General features: G+C 38.6%; 1 protein-coding gene across 1 annotated transcript in view; it reads left to right on the forward strand.

Annotated features, from left to right (window-relative positions):
• Positions 1–14,356, forward strand: part of WDR64 (WD repeat domain 64) — a 96,962-nt gene that overhangs the window by 81,823 nt on the left and 783 nt on the right. Inside the window, exons 21-30 of the mRNA XM_076334198.1 lie at positions 319–412; positions 1,803–1,845; positions 3,140–3,273; positions 4,645–4,750; positions 6,443–6,504; positions 6,912–7,021; positions 7,768–7,953; positions 10,584–10,683; positions 13,983–14,063; positions 14,248–14,281. Coding sequence (XP_076190313.1) covers positions 319–412; positions 1,803–1,845; positions 3,140–3,273; positions 4,645–4,750; positions 6,443–6,504; positions 6,912–7,021; positions 7,768–7,953; positions 10,584–10,683; positions 13,983–14,063; positions 14,248–14,281 — 950 coding nt within the window. The remainder of the gene's footprint in view (positions 1–318; positions 413–1,802; positions 1,846–3,139; positions 3,274–4,644; positions 4,751–6,442; positions 6,505–6,911; positions 7,022–7,767; positions 7,954–10,583; positions 10,684–13,982; positions 14,064–14,247; positions 14,282–14,356) is intronic.

The raw sequence follows: 14,356 nt of genomic DNA on the forward strand, positions 1-14,356 counted from the left end.
AAATGAAAGGGAACAAGCCATTGGCATGCACTGAATTTTTCCCCTTCACTTCTTGAGGATGAACACCAGTGTTAATTTCGGTTTACTATGGATTTAATTTGCTCAAAACTCCTGACAGGAGAGGCTGGCTGTGTAATATGCAAATACTGCCTAGTTGCTTGGATAAATTTCTAAACCACTAACAACCCTTAGTCTAATCAGTCTAATCAATTCAGGCACTATTTTATTATGCTTTATTACATTGGATGATGTTGATTTCCAGATAGCAAACAGTATCTTCAAGAATGTCAGTGATCTCCAATAATTTCTTTCACACAGGAAAATTAGTTCCCTGCCCTCTACTACTGCTACTGTGAGGAGTGATATCAGTGCCATTCCAGAGCACAAGAGCAGTTCTTTGAACCTACATAAGGTAGGTATAGTGGCTTCATGGATTCAGTAGCATTCAAAACAAATTTCCGTTTTCATTTTGGTTTTAGTTTTAAAATCCTGTAGCTTACTAAAATCCCTCCATAAAGCCATGCACAAAACTAAATATCGCAGAGAAATGAACTTTGTTCACCTAAGCTGAATGAGGTGGGGAATTAAGAATACATTCTGTCAGGCAGCTAGCTCTGTGATACATGGAATAGCTGACTGTCAAAGTGTTTGTCAGATGCTTATCACTAGCAATTCCGACTTTCAAATGGGGGTATAGAAGAATTCAAAGGGGAAGGTAAAATAGACAAATCATGAAGTATTTGAATAAAAGTGGAACCATATCTACATTGCAGCCACACTTGCTTGGATACATTGCTTTCAAATGACAGTATGAGAACTTTTGTTAATTTACCATCAAGAGGCCAGTGTCTCAATCTGTGTATTTTTACTAAGGATAGCATTATGATTTTTGTGACACTTCTTTTTGTCCTTTTATGCCATATCTGCAGAGCAACAAAGAGCAAGTAGGCAAAAAGAGGAAAATCCTGCTACCTCTCAGATTCTTTCCAGCATATTGTTTCAGCAGAGCATGGCACTTTCATAGATTCCCAAGTAGACACAGGCCTAACTGTCATCCACAAACTAAAGTACACAATATCTTGTGCTATGTAGTCATTGGAATAACAAAATGGACAGTCATTTGCAGCTCTTAAAAAGATCCCCAAAAGCCGAACACATCAAGCCTTACAGATCAATAGGTAGGGTGAGACTGAAGTGGCTTTTCCTCTTCTAAGATACCTCAAACACTCATGGCTGCATAGTTGTTCCTGCTTTATTTGACTTGGCAATTTTTGAGGCCAGTGTACTGATAACTCTCAGCCTTGGGGATCCTCAGAAGCCTATATAACAAGGCACAAATGAAGGACTGTGACAATTCTCATACTGAAGATGCAGATATGAGTAAATGTTACTGCTATTTATGCACTGTGTTCATCTTTGCTCAAGGCAGTAATAAGACTATATGCATGTTCTGAATTAAACTCTCTAAGTAAGAGATCTAAGTTACATTCACATGACTGTAAGAGATCGACTTTGCTTGTCCTGAGAAATTAATGCCATTCAGCTAAATTTACCTTTAGCATGCTCCTAAATTCCAATTAATTTCATTTGTGATTTGTTCATCTGTGATTTTGATTCTCTTCAGATGAAATTTTTCTTGTTTTCACTCAGTGCTGTCCCAGATTGAATGGAAATTGGGGGAATATTTGAATTCTTCAATTAAAAAATTTAAGTTCTTAAAATAATTTCAAATAAAGAACTGTTCTGTAGTTACACCCAAGTTCCATTTTCTAATTCTGTAACATTTTATTCCTTGCTTTTAGGAAAATGTAAGAAGTGATGAAATTAATACTCAAATAACAACAGGTATGGAAAGATGTTTTTCATTCTCTTTGTTGTTGATCCATAAGTTCTTCCCAGATTACCATAGAAACTGAGTTTGTCAGTTTGTTTGGCAAACTGTGTTTAGAATACTTGGGATACCATTGGTATGTGGATGACACACCTCAACATCTTTTGCTCACCCCTGATTTGCAGTTATTTCCCAAAAGCCAGGCCAGGATTCAGGATATGCAAGGGCTTAAATGGCTGATTTTTCTAAATAGACATGATGCTGAAAACCTTGCAGAATTTGGGAATGTCAACTATACACACTTCTCTTCCACATAAACATTCAAGCAGTTAACTATTGAAATGGTATAGCAAGAGCCAACTTGAGTCAAGTATGAGTGAATGGCCTCACAGAGAAAATCTTCAAAAGCAGATGGAATTTTAGAAGGAAAAATCTTCCCTATAGTATATATCCTTAAAACAACAGAAACAAGAAAGAGCCAAATGCTTAAGAGTTAAAGCTGTGCAAATGGAGTCGATGAATTTGCAAGAAGCAAATGCTCCAGATTCTTCTGAATCCTTTAGACATCCTCTGCTGGAAAGCAGACTTTCCCAATAACAAGAAATTTGATCATCTGAAATGTGGATTTAAGCTGAATTTATTTTGCAAAGAAAATATGCCCTGAAACTAGAATATCCCTAAGTCTTGTAGCTGCTCAATGAAATAGACACTCCTGTTAGGTCCTGCATTCACTGAATGTTCATTTCACTGGGGACTTTCATGGGACCCTCCAGCCCCTCCAGCTCTGGGAAAGTCACAGCAGGAACTCAAAAAAGGTTCTCTGTGACCACCACCTTGCATTTAGCAAAAGTTTTGAACTTGAGAAGTAAGTATAGAAATCTGTGATTCCAGAATTGTTGTGACATTTAGTTATTAAACTTCATTTCATTGCTGAATTGATAGTAATCTCTAGAAGCCTCATGCAGAGGCTGCAGAACTGCCTCGCAGCTGTCCTGATGACCACCGTCTTGCACTTCTCCACTCTCACTGGTGCTTGCTGTTTCTGTGAAATCTGTTGCTGTGCTTTAAATAAGGTTCCCCTGCATCATGGAGCAATAATTCTGGCTGGTTTAGATAAGATCATGAAGATTGTTCTAATTTCTTTTCAGCTGTCTTTTATCCATATCTGTAATGTTTTCAGAGTAACGCCATCTTGATGATGGAGTTTATTTTAAAATTTACTTTTTTCCTAGTGTTATGTAATTTCTGTACATTCAAAAGCAGTACTAAAAATTGTTGAGAAAATGTATGATCATTTGTGTTCCAAAGCAGAAGACACAACTAGGTATAAGAATATCCAATACTTGAAGACGAATGTACAGTTATCCAAAGCTGTAGCAGGATACTCACCAATATTGGCTTCTGCTCATGAAAATGGCTGTATCTGCCTATGGAGTACTCAGGTAGCTATCTGAATGTCTTTGGGATGGGACTGGACCACAGAGAAGGTAATTCTACTAATCTTTGGAAACATGCTTTTTAACTAGCAATTGCAGCAGCAGATGTTTTATTGCATTTTTTGGTTTATAGTTCCTTCCACAGACACAAATTAGTTCTGCTTTAATAACTGTAGCAGAGAGTTATGGCAAGTGGAAAATGAAGAAACATGATTTGAAATAATTATGTGAAAGTCTAGAAGTTGATTTTTCACCCACATCTTTTACCTTCTAAGAAAGGATGATAGGCAAGGCAGAGTGTCCTACTCTCAGAAGAGGAGAAATATGTCTGGAACATTGCACAAGCCAGCTAGCACTAGTAGGGTTACAAATCAGGAGAGAATAGTATCCTAATACATAGCGTCTACAGCTATAATCAGCTTGTAAAGCCAGTCATACAACAGAATGCCAATGGCTTAGTTGTCATATCACCTCAGACCTATGAGACTCTATTCCAGAAAACATGTTACTCTAGACAAGAGATAAAAAGTAAATGCAGAAAGAAGGGGGAGTACCATGATATGACTCGGTAGTATTGGTCATTGTGGCAGACAGTGATCACAATACGTCAGCCATGTAAGGCTTTAACAGGAATCCCAGCAAAGGCAAGTCATAGCGAGAATTTTTCAGAAAGACGGTGAGGTACTTTGCAGATGTTTTATGCAAAAATAGAGTATGATGGTAAATGTCCCCAAGTACAGTAGGTGTGGGCTGTGTTGGGTTTTGTTGTCTTCATGGTTGATATATTAGTGTGCTTAGATTCCTGTAGGAATCTCAAAGTTCAGATGATGGTGATGTCATCACTGACATGATTGTCATCATCGTTACATGGATGACACAGTCAAGATTCTCCTTATCAGCAAGACTTTCTCCCTCACCTCCTCTCAAACCTGAAGAGACAATAAGGGAGAAAGTCTGCTAATGCTTGCTTGAAAAATATAACAAGTTGTTGGAGGAGACATCATGGCTCCATTTGCAGCAAGAAACGGTATTTCAGTAGCAAATGAGATGCATACTGATGATATTCCACAGCAAATGAGAGATAAGTGGTAAAGTAGGGGTAGGTGCAGATAGACTGTGAATTGCCTGAAGAGTGAAATAGCTTGTTCTTTTAATGTAGAAGAGATGGCAACCTGAAGAAGAATACATCCCAGCTATCTTGGTCATTCAGTAGATTAGGAAACTACCTTTCTAGCTGCTTTCTGAGTAGATACGAGCTGAGTAACGCTGAATAGATCAAATCAATGGCACTCAACTTCTGATGCATTGATTATTATTTTTTTCATGTAGATATTATAAAGAGAAATATGTGTGTGTTTATTCATTTATTTATTTTAGGGAAACTTAGTGAAAGAACTTTTGCCATTTTCAAAATATCCTTCAGTTCCTCTGACAGCACTATGTACAGACATCTCCGCTAAAATGCTTTTGGCAGGCAGTAAGGGTGAGTAAACATGCTATTCATTCTGTTCAGGACAGTTTGTAGGACCACAAAATACCATGTTGTAAATGTGCCAGAAATGTGGAAATGAATGTCCAAATGCTGCCGGACTTTCTCCATCAAAGCTATAATTAAATAATTGAAAAAGGTATTTTCTGGTATGAAAGGATGGTAGATTAAAGCTTAGCATTACAATAATAGCATTATCAGTAGAATTGTTTTCATAAAAGACATTACAATTTTCTTTATTCACAAGCCCTGCATATACTTTTCATCTGAATTACTGTATTCATACCAAGGGCAAAGATTACTGCTAAAAACAAGCAAAAATTTCACATCCACGGTAATAAAACTAAATAAAAAACTGCAGCTGTGGCTGTACCAAGAGCCATGATTCAAACACTGGTATGGAGTGCACAGTAATGGCTTCAGCAGTACACTGCTATATAAGGAAAGAAAGCACTTATGGTCTGTGCTAGCAGCTCATTGTTAGACTTTTAATTTCACACCAAATCTGGCTTTCATTTGGCCGAAAGTCCAAGAGTTTATCTGCTGCCTGATTCTCCTCCAAGCCTTTAGAATCACCCTGGCAATTTTCCTCTTCTGCATCTGAGATTTTTGTCCTTTAATGTGTCACTTTTCTTCTAAAATACCTATTAGAACTGTTACCTGCCAGCTTCCTGCTCTTACACTGTCAGAAGTTGGATGGAGCAAAGGTTTTTTTCCCATGTTTCAAAACTGAGCAGCAGCTTGACGTTAATGCTGAAAATGAAGAGGAGTTTCCACTCCCCATTGATTCAAATCAGTAAATGAGTTCAAGAAGACAGCATGCACTGAAGAGGTTTTTAATTAGTTGTGGAAAAGTATCCACCCTATTACCTATTCATCTGATACTCTCCCTTTGTCCTTTTGTGTTTGCGCCACTGTGTATTTGCTTTTCATGCTTTCCGCACCCTTCTCTTTTATTTGCAGTGCTACTACCGAATTCTTGTTCCCATTACAGATTTTTCCATGTTAGGGAAAGGTCAACTTCCCTGTCAGCCTCCTTGCTTGCTTGCAAATGTACAGTCCTAGAAACAGATGTGACCAGTATGAAGGTTGGAATTACACAAGAGATTCCTCTGTCTAGTAGTAGAAATGAGAGACAAGAGGCAACTTCATCAGGAAAGAGGGAGCCTAGGCAGGAAACTGAGCAGTTGTGGGTCATAAGGAAAATGATTCTTTGATTCTAGCTTCACATGAGTGCACTAAAAGGTTGTAAAACATTAAGCTTTCATTATGTATGCAATTAATCAAACTTCGTCCATTTTACCAGGATTGAAAAACAGTTTAATCCCCAGGAAGCTCTCATACCTAGTTTGTGCAATAGATAACTGTCTTGACAAGGTGACTCTTATTTTTCACTCATGTAATTTAAAGAAAAAACTTTATGTTCTTTCCATTTCAAATCTATCCAGTTAATGACACATTGCTCACAAAGAGTATATGTATTTCTTTGCATATTAATGAATGGTCCATTATTTTCTACTCTGTGCTTGGCAATGAGATAGTGACATTCACCTTAAAATAACTTTCACCGACCTGTAATCTCTGCTTCATTCTGCCCAGTGTTGACCAAGAGCATATGGTAGCAACTAGAGAATGTGTAGCGCTAATGAAATTTATTGATATTTTGCTTTTTCCTTTCTTAAACAGAGGGACATATTATGTGCTGGAGCATTGCCTCATTCTTAGAAGATCCACAAAATAGTAAAAATGTAAGGAAAAATCTAACAGATTTTCTTAACTTGAACAGTATACCAAGATAAGACAAACAGAGAAAAATGGATTCAGAGCTCTATGGGGACTAAAAATGTTTCCTGCACATAAAGGTCATGTCTTTTGCTTGAAATAATAACTTGATGCTGTGAAAAATAACAAAAACATAAGTAAAATGCTGTTAGCATTATTCCATTGTGTTCAAGGAGGCTATGTTAAGAATGAATTTATCCATGTCCCCTGAGTCATGTTTCTACCACATGCCATTTGCAGGCTGTTTCATGGAGGGATTAGTTTTTCACCTCTTTTAATTTTCAGAAAGCCATGCTGATAAATATACTAAGCTAGCAACCATGGTGGCATACAGAACTGCCTGAAATGTGGTTATGTTGCTTTTTTCCCTCAGCAAATAAAGGAGGAGCTCTGCTGGAGGGCACACTCTAATGAAGTGGTTGCCTTATTTCACGAAGAGGAGAAAAATGTGGTAGTGACAGCATCCATCGATGGTTCAGTCAGGTACAAAAATGACTAATACTTCTTACTGCTATGGCCAAGCAGTTGAACTGTCTCCAAAGTTCCCCTTCTTGCTGGACTTTTATATAGGCTAGAACTTAAATAAAATACAACATTGGGTGCATTTTCTGTTCTGCACCTGAAATAACTAATTTTTTAATGTAACACTTCCAGTTTTCTCAGGAAGTCAGACCTTTTGCAGACTGTCATTTTCTTTCAGCAAGGTGACCTTGAATGCATAGGTAACAGCCCCATCATTTTAGAAATGACCTCCTGTTCTAATCCTATTTTAGCTTTCAATACTTGTTAAATTGACATGGGTCCTAAGCATCGCATCTAACCAATGCTTATGCAGTTAAACCACTGCAGTCTGAAGATGCTTTATAGACAACTGTAATTCCTTCTTGGCTAACAAGTACATTTGAAGGGGTTTCTTTTGGGTTTTGGGGGGAATCAATGGGGAAATTTTGTGTAGATCCTGCTCTGGTGGCAGCACCTTACTGTAGGAGCAATTCAGGATATTGGTGCCTTTACTCCTCAGTTTCATAACTATAAAGATGAACTGTCTGTTTTCCGATTTTTACAACATCCTTCTGAGATTTTTCATTTTTTATGACTAGCATACTGAACTCTAGAACAGTGCTGCAGAACTTGATAATGTAGACAAATATTTTGTCACTTCTATTCCACTTCTAAAAGTATCCGTTTTTCCTTTCTGTCCTTTGGCACTGCTTCTACTATGTCTGTAGGCTCTGGCATGCCATGGATGGATACTATCTTGGTTACTTCGGACAACCTAGGAAGTTCGAATTACCAGATATTCGTCGGTTGATTTTGCCTTGTGATGTTAATAACTTTCCTACTATAATTAAAGAGGAAAGCAAGCATGTGGAAAAGAAGAAGTTTGAATATCCTCTAATGCTGGACAGGGACAAGTAAGATCTCATACATTTACATATATGTATGATTGGGGGAACAATTCTGAAAATATACTTAAAAAGCACCTTTCACCTGAAGGTCAGAAAAAATACTAGTATTTCCTATGAGTTATTTAGAAAAATCCTTTTTAAAAATTTTTTTACACAGCATGAATAAATCTCAATTGTTATGACTAGGTGACAGTCAGGATTAGGTGATGTTCAGGATTTGAATTCAGTAATAGTGATGACTAGATAATTGTCTCAGATTTTAGCCTAATTAGAGTCTGTATGTTATATACACTGTTCAGGTTAGCAGCCTGTTTCCTTTCCAGTTCCAGTTCCACAAGCTGATATACTTCTGGGATCAAAAAAAACTTATTGAAAAAGCTTAATGTGAATAGTTTCAACCCAAACCCAAATCTTTCTCTAAGAATAAACCCAATTTAATCTTTCAGTTTAAAAAATGGTCTTCTCAAATTTCCTGGGATGTTACGGATACATTCACGTACCTCTGATCATGACGTTCTGACACTGGCATAAATGTTGTGTGTTCAATAGCAGTGTTGGACCTCTCTCCTCCTAGGTAGAGTTCTCAAGGGATGTGGGTTAGTTACAAGTCAAGCCAGAGAGCCTTGGCCCTCTAGCTTAAGTCATATTTCTAGTCCTGGAGCTCCCTGGTTCATTAATTAGTGGGTTGACCAAATGAACATAAATACTGAAGCAGGAATCTTCAGAGGCAACATGCACATTGCCTTTAGTAACAAAGCAGTCCAAATCTGGGAAAAATTACTTCAGGGCTTAAAAAGTCATGCATGCTCTAGTGGTAAGGTTTCATACACCATGTGCATTCTTAGGCTACCTTTTAACCAAAGCACTTTGAGACAATGGGAAATCTCTAATGTGCTTTGCTGTTACCCCATTTAGGTCGGTATCCTGCTAACACTTATTATTCCATAGAGTTCTTACTAATGTGAGTAGTCCCACTGAAGTCAGAACAGTACCTCATCAACACAGAGAAGTGCTTGGCTGTGTTTGAAGGACTAACCCCTGGAGTCCTTTCGAATAGTCAGCAGCTAGTTTGAAACCTCTGGAATCAAAGATACTAAAATTCAGCCAGCTATCCTTAAAGAAACTTTCCATAAATGACATGCCTGTGTCAAACTGTGACTACTTTTTGAGGACCTTTTCAAATATTTCATTAAAGAAGAATGGCTATCATACATTTAAAACACATTAATTAAACAGACTGGAAGCAAATGAGAAGCCTGCTTAACTGTGCAGAGAATTGAAAAAAAAAAGACGGCCACACGCTGCATAATACAAAGTTTCAGTCTTATCATTGTATATACTGTGTGCTGCCACCTCCAGAGTAATTTGATTCCTCCGGGTTAATTGTACCAAATAGCGTAATGGATAGCTAGCCAACCATCAGCCAAAAGGCTGTGTTACTTATGGATGCTAGGTTTAGTTCTTTACAGGATACAGCAGCTTCTCTTGGGTCAAGTCAGTTATCTTCACAATGCTACAACAATTCACTTATTGAATAGCTGTCATATAAGTCACTAAGATAATATTTTAGAATTTCGATTAACAAATCAAGTTATAAATGCTATTAACAGATATTCTCCAAATGGGCATATACCTGAAAAGGGATAAACCCAGCTGAATAGCATAGGTGCTTACAGTTTAAACAAGTGGCTCAGGTGACCTATTGAAAAATGTCAGCAGGTAGATAGACCGATATAGAAGAATAGTCTCAGTTTCTCTCTGTAGTTTATAATTCCTTAGCTTGTGTGATCTGACAATTTTTCTGATTGTAAATGAAACTCTGTTAATCTACACTAACAGACACTCTACTCTAGATCATTTTTTCTTGTGATTAACTTTGGAAACCAGACATATGAGCAGAGGAAACCTTCTTTGTTATGAAAGTGGCATACAGGAATTGTAGTCAGAACTGACAGAAATGCTGAAAAGCCATTATCAGTCAGTGAGTTAGCACCCAGTTGTGGTAACTAGTTCTGGTTTTGGCTGGGATAGAGTTCATTTTCTTCCTAGTAGCTGGTACAATGCTGTGTTTTGGATTTAGCATGAGAATAATGTTGATAACACACCGATGTTTTAGTTGTTGCTAAGTGGTGCTCACACCAGTCAAGGACTTTGCAGCTTCCCATGCTCTACCGACTGAGAAGGCTGGAGGTGCACAGGGAGCTGGGAGGGGGCACAGCCAGGACAGCTGACCCAAACTGGCCACAGGGATATCCCATACCATGTGACGTCATGCTCAGTATATAAAGTTTTCTCACTTTTACTCTTCCAATTCTCTCTCCCCCATCCCACCAGGGGCTGGAGTGAGCGAGCAGCTGTGTGGTGCTCAGTTGCCAATGGAGGTTAAACCACAACACTAGTGTTTTTTATATTAACATTTCCAGCCTCCTAAAGATGACAAGCCAGTATCTGGATTGAGAAAATGTTAGTGAAGCACTTCATAACACCTATGAAGGTCCTAATATAAATTATATTTTGAAGATATATGGAATAATTTATACTTCAAAATAATTTTATTTTGGAATCAGCTAAGAATGTTACATTCAAAATTGTCATTTTGATAGGAGCAACAGATTTTTTCTGTCTTGTGTGTACAGGTGGAAGTCACTGACGAGATCACCATCAGTTTTAAAAAAGCCTAAACATGTGGACATAATTCAGGACTTGAAGTTTTTCAAAGCTCTGGCTTCTCCAAAGGTAGCTAATCTATATGACAAATTTGTTTCTGTTTTATGCAACATACAGGAAATGCAATTGTATTTCTCATTTAGAAATTAGCCATAAATAACATTATATAACCTCCTCATTCAATGGACAAGCTAGAACAAAAATGGGATCAAAGAAACCTCTCTGGTTTTCATTCTCATTGTTTCACACTTCCAAATTCCAGTTTAGAAGGTAGCACACTGATTCACTTGTTTGGTTTAACAGCATTAAAAAAACCTAGAATTTTCACATGCTCCAACAGAAATCCTAAATATCTTAAGTTTACTTGAAGGAAGTGTGAAAATACTAGAACAACAGTGAATCCCTGGTTATACACAATATTTCTTTCAGGGTTCCTATGAAATCAGAAACCAGGGGAGTTCTGAGTTAGTTTAGATATCATGATAAATACTTTCTACAACTCTAATTGAATAATGGTGGAGCTCCTCCATCTTTTCTTGGCTTAGCCCTTGAAAGTCATGGGAACAGATAAAACTTCTTCTCTTGCAGTTGCAGTAGAAAAGGAAAAAGATACAAATCCTATGACCACTTGCCAAAAAAGCTTCCATTAACACCTTTCTGACCATTCTTCCCCAAAGGTTAGTGGCCAACAGCTAGTGAGGGGTATGAACTCTTAACATCCTCTCCCAAAATTTGTGGTGTTGTGAGTCTCCTATGTACCACAATCTGATATCCTAATGCAGCCAGCTAAGGTCCAAACAGTAGTCAGTAAAAGACAACAGTACTTCATGCGACCAGCTACTTCTCTCTGTGTACCTTGGGTGAAAGGATGACAAGGTGAGTGGAACACACTTTTCCACTCTTTATTGCCCTGTCTTGCAAGCCAGTTCATAGAATCATAGAATCATAGAATAGTTTGGGTTGGAAGGGACCTCTAAAGGTCATCTAGTCCAACCCCCCTGCCATGGGCAGGGACATCTTCAACTAGATTGGGTTGCTCAGAGCCCAGTCCAACATGACCTTGAAGGTTTCCAGGGATGGGGCATCCACCACCTCTCTGGGCAACCTGTGCCAGTGTTTCACCACCCTCATCACAAAAAATTTCTTCCTTATATCTAGTCTAAATGTACCCTCTTTTAGTTTAAAACCATTACCCCTCGTCCTACCACAACAGGCCCTGCAAAATTTGTCCCCATCTTTCTTATAAGCCCCCTTTAAGTAGTGAAAGGCTGAAATAAGATCTCCCCGAAGCCTTCTCTTCTCCAGGCTGAACAACCCCAACTCTCTCAGCCTTTCTTCATAGGAGAGGTGTTCCATCCCCCCTCATCATTTTCGTGGCCCTCTTCTGGACCTGCTCCAACAGGTCCGTGTCTTTCTTATGCTGAGGGCTCCAGAGCTGGAGGCAGTACTCCAGGTGGGGTCTCGCCAGAGCAGAGTAGAGGGGCAGAATCACCTCCCTCGACCTGCTGGCCACGCTTCTTCTGATGCAGCCCAGGATACGATTGGCCTTCTGGGCTGCGAGCGCACATTGCCGGCTCATGTCCAGCTTTTCATCCACCAGTACCCCCAAGTCCTTCTTGGCAGGGCTGCTCTCAATGTTCTTCCTTTCTCACTTGCTTACTGGGACACCAAGGATACAAGATCAGCTCTCATCTCACCTGGGTGCTTGACTATTTGAAGCTAGTGGATTACTTGCTGCTAAGCAAAGGTAGACAAACATGCAGTTTTGAGGCATTCTGTCATTTCACCCCAAGGCAGCAACAAGTTGATGAGCTCCCTTAAGTCAGTTATACCAGTCACTGATGCTGCACAATCTCCAGTGGCCTTTGTTTAAATTACAGGGAAACTGATATAGCTGCTTTTGTGCTGTTGGAGCATGCACTACGAAGTAACGGCAATTGATCATTGGTCCCCTGCTGTTCAACAGCTGTAGATACAGCACTGTGTAATAAAGAACAGTGTTAGTGGGAAAAAAATGTTGATGCTGGGTATAAAACATGAAATTTACTGTAGCAAAGTCAGTGGTTGAGTACCTTGTGGGACAAGTCAGTAGAGGTGGGCTCTGCTTTGGGTTTTACCTAGTCATTTGAAAAGAGGACTCACTGGAGGTCTCATAGCAGAAGACACTTGATACACGTAAGCACTGGAGTCCCCTTCTGACTGAGCTTTTGATGAGAAAAATGTTTGATTTCCTATCATTTGCCTTAGAGCAGAACAAACCAGTGGACTTTGGTTTGCACTTCAGACTAGAGGTATGCTATTCAGTGGCTGTGCAAACACCTAGAGTATATGATTAGCTCACCATAATTCAGTTGTCCTGTCTTTCTGAAATGGGTAATGCCTAGTAATTAATGCACATGAGTAATGCTTAGAATTGAGACAGACACTGGAACAGATTCCTTTAGGAATTTTTTACATTGTTGAAGATGTGTTATCTCTTAAACTGTTATTACTGCAGCACACTCAGTAATGTATTAATAAGACCATGAAAAAATGTAAGTAGAAAATCTCTGTATAATGTACCATTTCAAATTGAACTCATGTTTTCAAATTTGATGGAAACAAGGGTTCTTTGCAATATTTCAAGCTGTAGGTGCATTTTTTTCCTTTTTGGAGGACCATAAATTGGCCTCCTAGGGTGAAATCACGGCTATATCAAGTCTCAGGATTCATGTGAGTGTGGATGAACTGTCAAGATACTTGAGGTATTTTTCGCAAATTCAAAGCTTTCAACAGTTAACAGCAGAAATGTCTTGTTCATCTGTATCTTTCCCAACTGGCTGCTGAAGTGTTTGTGATTTGCAAAGCCCAACAGAAGAATAGCCAGACTGACAGCTCTGTGATGAAGCTGTCAACTGGGAAGGAATTCTTACTCCATTACCCCTTGGCTAGACTTCCACTGTCCTCTGATAGCATGCATCCAACAAACCTGACAAGTACCCTGAAAATTATTCCTTTATTGAGTTTATTCAAGGTGTTAATAAGTGAGAGAACTAAGTAAGTGTTTAAAATTAGCTTTAACTTAGGTGATAAAAAGCATTTTGCTGTTAACTGTCTTGATTTTGTGTCCCTTGGGAAGCTGGAATTTTGCTGGTTATGCATTTTCTATAGCAGAAGAATGATCCCCTCCTAATTTAAAAAAATGTTCAAGGCAGCCTTTACCTGGTACAAAGAAAACCTGTGCATAAACCATAATCTCTCTACATAGTAATGATATACATTTCTCCAGATAACTTGAATGTTACCATGCAATTCAATAACAGAAGTAATGTTTTCATTACCTTTTGCCTTCAGCTAGTAATGCACTGACTTTGACTTCCCTTGGTCAGATCCATAGAACACCTTTGGAAAGTTTTGAGTCTGGAAACAGAGAGGCTGGTGCAGTATTTGGGTCTCTTCCTATATATGAGGTAAGCACAGTGCTTTCTTTTCTACCTTTTGTGGTGGCATTCATACACCAGAAGCCATTAGCACTAGTAAATTATTACCATCATGTACTCTGACATTCTATTGTTAACTGTCTGCTTCTCGATTTAACTTTCTAACATGGTTTGCATTACTACCTATCCAACTCCATTCTCCATTTGGTGGAAGCTTGGGAAGCCAGTTGAAGAGAGCATGCCGCCAAGTGAGTATTCCAGACATTTACTTCTCCTGTTCAACCTCATGTCATTAACCTTTTGCTCAGACTTGACTCTTTTAG

This window comes from Aptenodytes patagonicus, chromosome 3 (genome assembly GCF_965638725.1).
Source record: "Aptenodytes patagonicus chromosome 3, bAptPat1.pri.cur, whole genome shotgun sequence".
In the NCBI taxonomy this organism is placed as follows: Eukaryota; Metazoa; Chordata; class Aves; order Sphenisciformes; family Spheniscidae; genus Aptenodytes; species Aptenodytes patagonicus.